The 9,311-nt window shown below is 64.4% G+C and overlaps 1 protein-coding gene across 1 annotated transcript; it reads left to right on the top strand.

The window, feature by feature from the left end:
- The first annotated feature begins 598 nt into the window (after positions 1-598).
- GCGR (glucagon receptor) lies at positions 599-6,475 on the top strand. The gene is made up of 13 exons (XM_045774987.2): positions 599-2,523; positions 2,605-2,707; positions 3,466-3,573; positions 3,653-3,774; positions 3,861-3,967; positions 4,044-4,200; positions 4,286-4,445; positions 4,516-4,576; positions 4,816-4,885; positions 5,208-5,296; positions 5,401-5,539; positions 5,613-5,654; positions 5,995-6,475. The coding sequence occupies exons 1-13, from the start codon at positions 2,455-2,457 to the stop codon at positions 6,223-6,225; spliced, it is 1,458 nt and encodes a 485-aa protein (XP_045630943.2). The 5' UTR covers positions 599-2,454; the 3' UTR covers positions 6,226-6,475.
- Positions 6,476-9,311: the final 2,836 nt, after the last annotated feature.

Here is a 9,311-nt window from a genome sequence, read left to right as displayed (position 1 = left end):
TGGAGCCCTGGGGGCAGGGTGGAGGGGCTGGGAAAGAGGGGGCAGGAGGTGAGCTGGGGCTGGGGTTCCTAGCCCGGAGACCCCTGACTCTGTCTCTCCACCGGAACCCCTGCGCACATGTCCAACACTGAGCTGCTCTTTGTGTTGGGACAGTCCAGGACCTGGGAGGGAACTGGCACGTCGTCCATGAAGGAAGGAGGCTCGGGTCCCGCAGGCCACGCCCCACCGCACTGGCTCCAGCAAGGGTAATAAGGTGGAAACGCTGGAGCTCTGGGGCGCAGGGGCGGCAGGCGGGAGGCCCCCAGGAGCGGGAGTGGGAGCGCGCGCCCGTGCCTCTGACCGCCGCAGCGCCCGGGTTTACTGGCTCATCCGGGGCTCAGAGAAAGGAGGCGCCTGGAAAACAGTCCACCCTCCTCTTCAGGTGGCCAAGCTCATTGCCTCCTCATGATAAGGAAGCAGGGACCCCCCACCCCCGACAAGTAGGAGGAACGCAGGCTCTGAAAAGTGAAATCATGTACCCTTGGTCCCAGGACCAGAAAGGGGCCGGCACGTGCGCCCGCTCCTGGAGGACCAGCCTCACATCCGGTACCACAGGCTGAACCCCGAGGCCCTCAGCCTTGCACAGCCCAAAGTCAGCAAGGTGGGCTCGGGCTTTTCCAAAAGATTAGCGGAGGGGCGGCCATGTGGTCCTGGAGCTCCTCGCTGGTCAGTCCCTGCAGGGCACCTGGGCAGGGAACATCTTACTGGGCCGTGTCCTTCCTCCCCATGTCCCCAGCCAGCTGTTGCCACTGTCCCCCTCCTTGCCCCCAGAGCCTCTTGCCTCTCAGCCCCCCTGCGCCCCTGAGCCTGCCCGCCCACCTCTCCTCTTCCTGCAGCACTTGGGCAGAGCGCGCAAGAGGCTGTTTCCTGGCTGTTCCTTACCCGCCCAGCTCAGTGGCCTGGCTGGGCAAGGGGCAGGGCAGCAGACAGGGCTGTCTGATGAGAATCAGGAGATAAATCCCCTTGGGTGACCCCAGAACTGGAGAGAGCTGAACCACCCCTCATTCTCCACCTGCCTGACTCCTGCCAGAAGAGTCCTCCGTACTGTGGCTCCTCCTCTCCTGAGCCCGCAGCCGGGGTGATTCCTCACCTGGCCCAGGGCCTGGGGACCAGTGACTGTTGGGTGAGGCCTCCGCCAGGCCTGGCCCGCACCCATGACCAAGGGCCGGGTCAGGAACCCCACGACAGGCTGTGACCTAGGTGCCCGCCTGGATCACTGAGCTCACCCTGCATGGTTGTGTCTCAGGGTCCCCTTACGGGTGACGAGTGAATCTCAGGGGAGCCCTAGGTTGAGCTGGCCCCACAAGGGCCCAGCTGGACTCTGATGGGAGGAGGCTGAAACCCTCCACCTGCCCACACCCCATACTGCCCCCCCTTACCCCTGGCCACTCACTGTCTTCCGGCCTACTGGTTGTCCATCTGTCCGTCCATCCGTCCATCCATCCATACCTCCATCCCTCCCTTGCTCACTGCTTGCCAGGGCGCCCAGAGAAGGGCCTATCCACAGGCCTGGAGGGCTCACACAAGTCACTCCTACGGGGCCCACACCCAGGCCCTTAGGGGCCCCTCTCTGCTGCCCTTGATCTCCACTCAGACTTGGGCCAAGCCCAGGGCAGCCCTCTCACTGGCACGGCCAGAGCAGGGGTCCCACGCCTGGGCCCCTGGCAGCCCGCATTAATGCTGTCAAAGGAACGTGCCCCAGGGGGACCCAGGAAACCAGGCCTGAGCCTTGCGTGGGGCCCAGAGGGTGCACTTAGATACCCCGGCCCTGGGAAGGGGGCTGCGTCTGATGGGGACCATCCTGAGCACGGGCCCTGCACTCCTGGTCCCCTGGGCAAGGCTGGGAGCTGGCCTGGGGCCACCTTGATAACCACAGCACTGTGATGGATGGCGCTGGCATTCCGCCCTGGCCTGGCAAGCTGCCTTTCCCAGGGGCTAAGAATAGGTGGGGGGGATGGCAAGGGCTGGAGGGAGGAGGTGGGTAGCTAGGGAGCGTAAGGCTGGTCAGTGCAACCAGCACATAGGTGTGGGGCTCTGCGGCTGTCGGAGCTGCGAGAGAGACAGCCACGCCAGCCATGGGAAACCCAGCTCCGCCCGGGGGGAGACGCGTGGGCTCCAGGACCCTGGGCCGCACCCCCCAGCACAGGGCCAGACCCGAGCCCCGTCACTGGCAAAGAGCGGCTACTTCTGGTGTCTTCTCCCTCCCAGCTCCCACTTCCTCAATAGGACCGGAGGCCCCGGGGAGCGGTTTTAGGGAAGCAGCAGAGCCCGGCTGGGCCTCCTCACTTGTGGGGGGTCCCTCCACAGACCCTGTGGTCTGACCGGAAGTCCCCAGAGGAGTGTGTGTGCCCACAAGGACCCCTTCGCCCCAGCTGTGTAGCCCCAGCCAGATGTGGGGGGTGGCTGCTCAGAGGCATGCCCCCCACCCGGCCACACCGCCCCCGCCCCCGCCACGTCCTGCTGCTGCTGCTGCTGGCCTGCCAGGTGAGCGTGCCTGCCCGGTCCCCCTCCAGCCCCTCCTGCTGATGCGGCTCTGTCCCACCTGTCCCTTCATCTGTCCCCCAGCTGCAGGCCCCTTCTGCCCAGGTGATGGACTTCCTGTTTGAGAGGTGGAAACTCTATGGTGACCAGTGTCTCTACAACTTGAGCCTGCTGCCCCCCCCCACTGGTGAGCCCCCAGCCGCCCGCCCAAGTCCAGGGCTCGGCTGGCCAGCAACCACCGAGCTCACGTCCCGGCAAGGCCCTGTCCCCCACCCATCCCTACCCCTCCCCATTTATGGGGGAGCCACGAAGAGGCCAGTCAGGGACTTCTCCGAGGCCACATACCAGGATAGAACAGAAATGGTAGAATCGCCTCAGAACTGGGTGCTTTGCCCCCCCACACACTGCTGGTCTCAGGGGCACTGTGTTTGCTCCCGTGGAACTCCAGGCCAGTGGGCAGAAAGTCACAGCCCACGGAAGTGACCAGACCACACAAGGCCTGGGCAGGGGAGGGAGATGCGCCATCATGGGGAGGGCTCAAGCAGGGACAGGGGCACCCCCTTCTGTACAAGTTCTGAGGACCACTTAGGGTGCAGCAAGAGACTAGGGTAGGAGTAGCAGCCAGGAGGCCGAGGGCCATTGTCCGATCGACAGAGGGCCTGTGCGGGGCAGACGGAAGGAGGGGGTTTGAGTCACAGAGTTTGCGCTGGACCGTGGACGGAAGCCACCTGATAGGGGTTCCATGCCCAGAGAAGGGGGCACTGCAAGGGGGGCACTGGGAGCAGGGACGAGCCCAGGTGGGTTTGGGGCACGCTGGAGACCTGAGGTGTGCAAGGGGAGGTGGTCGGGGGCATCCGGGGAGATCTGGGGGTGAGTACATGCTGGGGAGCAGAGGACGATGCTCGGGGGCTTCTCAGAGGAGCCCAGCCCTGCCCTGCCTTACAGAGCTAGTCTGTAACAGAACCTTCGACAAGTACTCCTGTTGGCCAGACACCCCTCCCAACACCACGGCCAACACGTCCTGCCCCTGGTACTTGCCTTGGCACCACAAAGGTAACCACAGAGGGGACGTGGGGGGTGGCGGGGGGGCCCGGGCTGCGGGTTGGGTGCCGACCAGAGCCTGGCCGTCCAGTGCAGCACCGCCTTGTCTTCAAGAAGTGTGGGCCGGACGGGCAGTGGGTGCGCGGGCCCGGCGGGCAGTCGTGGCGCAACGCTTCACAGTGCCAGATGGACGACCACGAGATCGAGGTCCAGGTGAGCCTGCAGCAGGGGCAGCAGGAGCCGGGGGCTGGGGGACGGGTGCAGGGGCTCCCCGCCCTGAACGGCCCGGCACTTTGCAGAAGGAGGTGGCCAAGCTGTACAGCGGCTTCCGGGTGATGTACACGGTGGGGTACTCGCTCTCCCTGGGGGCCCTGCTCCTGGCCTTAGCCATCCTGCTGGGCCTCAGGTATGCCCGCCCACCCCCGCACGGGCCCCCGTGGCGGGCAGGGCGGCAGGCAGGCCCTGACTCCGTGTCCCCACAGCAAGCTGCACTGCACCCGAAACTACATCCACGCCAACCTGTTCGCGTCCTTCGTGCTCAGGGCCAGTTCCGTGCTGGTCATCGACGTGCTGCTCGAGACGCGCTACAGCCAGAAGGTCGGGGACGACCTCAGCATGAGCGTCTGGCTGAGTGACGGGGTGAGCACCCACCCCTGGCCTCCGGACCCCGGCCCCAGGGCGGCGGGCGGCCGTGTGAGCTGAGCTCACGCTGCCCCTGCGGCAGGCGGTGGCCGGCTGCCGGGTGGCCGCCGTGTTCATGCAGTATGGCGTCGTGGCCAACTACTGCTGGCTGCTGGTGGAGGGCGTGTACCTGCACGGCCTGCTGGGCCTCGCCGCCTTCCCGGAGAGGAGCTGCTTCGCCCTCTACGTGGCCATCGGCTGGGGTGAGTCGGCGGGCGCGGTGGGGGGCGGGCGGGCGGGGGCCACCGGACCGCAGCTGCGCTCTCCCCGCAGGTGCCCCCGTGTTCTTCGTCATCCCCTGGGCCGTGGTCAAGTGTCTGTTTGAGAACATCCAGTGAGTAGGAGCCGACCGCAGGATGGACCCGAGGCTCGCCCCGCCCCGCCCCCGTCCCCCGGGCCACAAGGTGCTGGGTAGGGTCTGTGGGGTGCAGCCGGACAGCACTGGTGGGGGGGGAAGCAAGACTGCCCTGGGGGTCATTTATGACCATCTCCCTTCCTTTCCAAGATCCCCATGACGTTAGAGGGTGGGAGGCTGGGGGTGGCGGGACGTGAGCTGCCCCCCCCCCCCTGCAGGTGCTGGACCAGCAATGACAACATGGGTTTCTGGTGGATCCTGCGCTTCCCCGTCTTCCTGGCGATCCTGGTAAGGAAGCGAGGCACCTGCTGGCCCCACGGAGAGGGGTAGGGAGGCTGGCAGGGGGTCTGCCCTGCCCCCGGCCCCCCTTCCTTGTTGGGCGGGGGGCCTGCGGAGACAGATGACATCCCGCCTGGGCAGACGGGGAGGCCCTGGCACTCAGCCAGGACACTGGCCGCCGCCCTGGGCCTCGGGCTCGGCTGCCCATCCCTGGCTGGGTGCCCAGCAGCCCCGGGGCCACGTGAGCCAGGCCCGTGTGGCCGCGCAGCCCAGTCACAGGAGGGTCGAGTGGGGGTCCGGGGTTGCCCTGAGCCGTGCCCTGCACATACAGATCAACTTCTGCATCTTCATCCGCGTCCTTCTCATCCTCGCGGCCAAGCTGCGGGCCCGCCAGATGCGCTACACCGACTACAAGTTCCGGTGGGTGTGGCTGCGCACAGACCCGGGCAGGGCCCGGGGGGGGGGGGGGACACTGGGGCCCCGTGGGCAGCGCGAGGCCTGGCGGCTGAGGCTCCCACCCACAGGCTGGCGAAGTCCACGCTGACCCTCATCCCGCTGCTGGGGGTCCACGAGGTGGCGTTTGCCTTCGTGACAGACGAGCATGCCCAGGGGACCCTGCGCTCTGCCAAGCTCTTCTTCGACCTCTTCCTCAGCTCCTTCCAGGTGCCGCCCTGCCCCCTAGAACCACCTGCTCCCCCCCAGGCCTGGCTGCCGCCCTGACCACCCCTCTCTGCAGGGCCTGCTGGTGGCTGTTCTGTACTGTTTCCTCAACAAGGAGGTACGTGGGGAGGTCTGGGACCAGGTGTGCAGCTGGGGTCAGAGGGATCATAGGCTCCCTGGCCTCACCCGTGCAGGGGGAGGAGCCCTTCACATCCACCTGCGTTTATTGGCCGTGGTCACCACGATGCTGGGTGCTGGACCCCTGCGATGGTCAGCCTTAGGCTGGTTCTCAGGGAGCACACGGTGAAGGGAGCCCAGGCACCGAAGACCCCGGTGCTCCATGCCGGAGCCTGCCTTGCTCTACACCCAGGGCACCTTGTGGCCCTTCAGGGCTGGGAGGCAGGGGACCCTGGGTGGGTGGGACCGGCCCAAGCCCCCGCCCCCCGCCCCCGCCCCAGGTGCAGTCGGAGCTGCTGCGGAGCTGGCGCCGCTGGCGCGCGGGGAACTCACTGCAGGAGGGGCGCCGCACCAGCGGGCACACGGCCTCAGCCCGGCCCACCGGCGGCCCTCCCAGCCAGAAGCTTCTGCTCTCCAGGGGTGGCGGCAGCAGCAACGGGGCCGGCCGGGACCCCTCTGCAGACAGCTGCCTGGTCGGCAGCCTCCCTGGGTTGGCTGAGAGCCCCTTCTAAAGCCCCGGGACCCCCCGCGGCTCTGGCTGGGGCTGGACTCAGGTGCTGAGAGAGGGCACTGCTGGACAGCCCGGAACCGGACGCCCGACAGAGGCTTCCCCGTCCCCTGTCCCGCACAGTGTGGTGGTCTGAGGGGGAGAGGCTCCCTTCTCTACACCTGCTCTGTGCTGTGGCGAGGGATGGGGTGCACGCGGCGAGCCCAGTGTTTCAGGAAATGTGTACTGTCCCACAATAAAGAGTTTGAGTAGTGGCTGCCTTGCACACCCTGGAGCGCTGAGCTGAAGAAGAGGTACAGGCTGGGCCAGGGCCTCCCCATGGCAAGGGAGTAGGCTTGGATGGGCCCAGAGCTGGTGTGCTCCCTCTGGGAGTGCCCATTTTACAGACGAATTGGAGCCGGAACCCCCGAGAGGGTCCCCAAGCATGAGTGGTGGCCGGCAGTGCTCCTCCCCAGCCCCGCTGGCACAGTTTCTGGTCACCCCCCCCCATGCTGGCATAAGTGGGGCTCAGCACACCCTGGGCCAGAGTGGATAGTCCCCCAGTTGTTTGGGCTCCCAACCCCCAAGAGGGTCACCCTCTGCCAGCACAGGGATGTGAATGGGGTGGGTGATGGCTGAGGGAAGCCAGCAGCACCGCAGTCTTTCCAGCAGCCCCGCGTGAATACATCTGGCTCTCTCCTGGAGCCACAGCCAGGGCTGGACTCAGGCCCAATAAGGGCATCGCCGGACGATCTGGAACTGGATGTCTTCTCCCGGCCTCTACCCAATCCTGGCTCCAGCCACAACCACTTGCAGACTGTGTAGCAGATCAAATGGGGGGAAACCAACCCCCCAAATTGAAATGATCTGAGTGATGGCAGCAGCAGTTTTCCCAAGACCTCTGCACGGTCCTGACATGATCACTAAGCAGAGAGGCCCGGCCCGCTCCACTCCACTCCGGTGTGTGGCAGCACAGAAGGACACTGTCCACGGCGTGTGGGTGGGCACCCTGCCTGGCAGGCGGCGGGGGCTGCTGCTCTCCGGGAAAGAGTGGAGTGTCCTGTTTAGGAAGAACCAGGCAGTGCACTGGGGCGGGGAACCCAAGTGTTCGGGGACGCGCCCTGAGGTCCAAGCCGCCATCGCAGGGATGGTGTGTCCGATGCAGAGGATGGAGCTAAGTGTAGGAGCAGGGACTGGTGTGGGGGCTGTGGTCACCCCTCTAGAGTGTCCCTGGAGCCGGTGCTGTGATGCCTGTTGGGGTGTGTGTCGGGGGAGGAGGAAGGAGCCAGAACAGAGCACAAGTTACACTGGCCTGCCAGGTGTCCCTGCTTCAAGGAGCTGGTGGGAGGCACCCACCGAGCTCTGGGGCGTGGGGTGCCCACAGCCTCCACAGGCCACGTGGGCTGGAGTCGCTCAGGCAGAGCCAGGCTAATTGGAGAAAATGAGAGGACAGAAGGCCTCTCAGGAAAGGTAAATAAAATTACTCACCCGCCAGGCACTGGGGCCCTCCTGAGGGGGCCTTCACCCTGTGCTGCCCACACCCACTGCAGGCCTGGACGTGGCACAGAGGGAAGTGAGAGGGGTGGGGAGGAAGAAGGGGGAGGCTGGTTAGGGGAGGCTGAGCTCTCTTGTGGTCCAGGTGGGTGGCCAGTGTCACAGTGACGGAGGAAGTGTGCCGAGCAGGGAGGCGGCGCAGTCGGCCGCACCTCTGCAGGACTGGTGGGCAGTGCCAGCCAGGCATAGGAAAGACTGAGGCCCCTGACCTTGAGGCTTCAGGCTACCTCTTTTCCCAGGCCCTCCCGAGCCCCTGCCCACAGGGCACCCCCGCCAGCCCTTGAGGCCTGGAAGCCTATGTGGGGCACAAGTTAGTACAGGGAGAGCATAAGTTCTCCTTCACGCCAGCTGAGCTCAGGGTTGGTGACCGCCTTGGGGGGTGAGCCACTCACCTAGTGGCCTGACAGCACCCCCATCCTGACTCCCTCTGCCCTTCTCCTCCTTCACCTTTGTCCCTGTCCCCAAGAGAACTGGAGCAGACCGGTAGAGCTGAGGGTGGAGGCAGAGGCTTGCCAGGGGCTGGACTTGCCCAGCCAATAAACACTGACTTCTGACCAGGGAGCCCTGCAGGTGGAGAGGAGGGGGTGTGGTGGGAGAAGCCACTTTCTCACAGCCCAGCACCCACACATCTGTGTGTCCAGGAAAATGCACACTCCAGGCCCTCTGCCTCTTCCGCATCTCCATTGCAGTCCTTCACCTTAGGCCCTTCCCCCAAAGCACACAGGTACTCCCTTGCCTGTGCCCACATGCATGTGTGTGTAACATGCGCTACTAAAATGAGTGTGAACAGTGAGAAAGAGGAAAACCCGGACTACACAATAAACAGGGATCAAACCTAGGAGAGTTGAGAGGCCATCCCCAGGATGGCAGCTGTGCGCCAGGCAGAGCACATCACTGGGGTGAGGGGACCTCAAGCACGGCAGAAAGTTCCAGGACAGACACCCTCAAGGAGACCAGAGAGAGGGAAATTTAGATGACCTGGTGGACAGTTCAAGACTTAATTAGTGTTAGTACATAGAAAGCTAAGCAAATGAAAAAAGAAGGCCATTAGTAACTTCAAGGAAAACAAAAAGTTGGGCAGAAAAGAAAAACAATCACAATTTACCACATGGTTCAGCTCTGAACACAAACACAGACGTCATAATGTAAATACTCAACATGACGTGACCAAAGTCAGGAGAGAAAGAGAGAACTGTCTAGGGAGCACGGTGGATGGGGAGAACGTATGTGTATTGTGGCAGCGGGGAAGAGGAGAACGAAATAGGAAAACCAAGAAGGAACCGTGTACGCGTGCTACTTGGAAATACAAAGCGTCAGCTAAAGAAGTGAAAATGGTTGTCTGTAGGTGGGGGTGGGAGAAGACGAAGGTGGTCCACTCTCTGAACTACCTCCACCTCTTCCTGGACACTTCCGCAGCCCTCATCCCCAGGTCCTCCCCCTGCTTGCTCTTTCTCTGACCTCACTTTCCACTGCTCAGTCCCTTTTTTCCCTACCTCCTTCCCTCCTTGACTGCAGTGCCCAGGGATCGGGCCACCCTCCTCCCTTATCGATATGTGA

This window comes from Ursus americanus, chromosome 23 (genome assembly GCF_024610735.1).
Source record: "Ursus americanus isolate L20-20 chromosome 23, mUrsAme1.1.p, whole genome shotgun sequence".
Lineage (NCBI taxonomy): Eukaryota > Metazoa > Chordata > Mammalia > Carnivora > Ursidae > Ursus > Ursus americanus.
Note: the sequence above shows the minus strand (reverse complement) of the source record. Positions and strands in the feature narration are given on the sequence as shown.

What these genes read in the sequence shown, in the direction of transcription:
- GCGR (XM_045774987.2), top strand. Translation starts at nt 2,455, where the DNA reads ATGCCCCCCACCCGGCCACACCGCCCCCGCCCCCGCCACGTCCTGCTG. An exon ending in CTACGTGGCCATCGGCTGGG is followed by an intron (nt 4,446 to 4,515) that starts GTGAGTCGGCGG and finishes CTCTCCCCGCAG; the next exon opens with GTGCCCCCGTGTTCTTCGTC. An exon ending in TACACCGACTACAAGTTCCG is followed by an intron (nt 5,297 to 5,400) that starts GTGGGTGTGGCT and finishes TCCCACCCACAG; the next exon opens with GCTGGCGAAGTCCACGCTGA.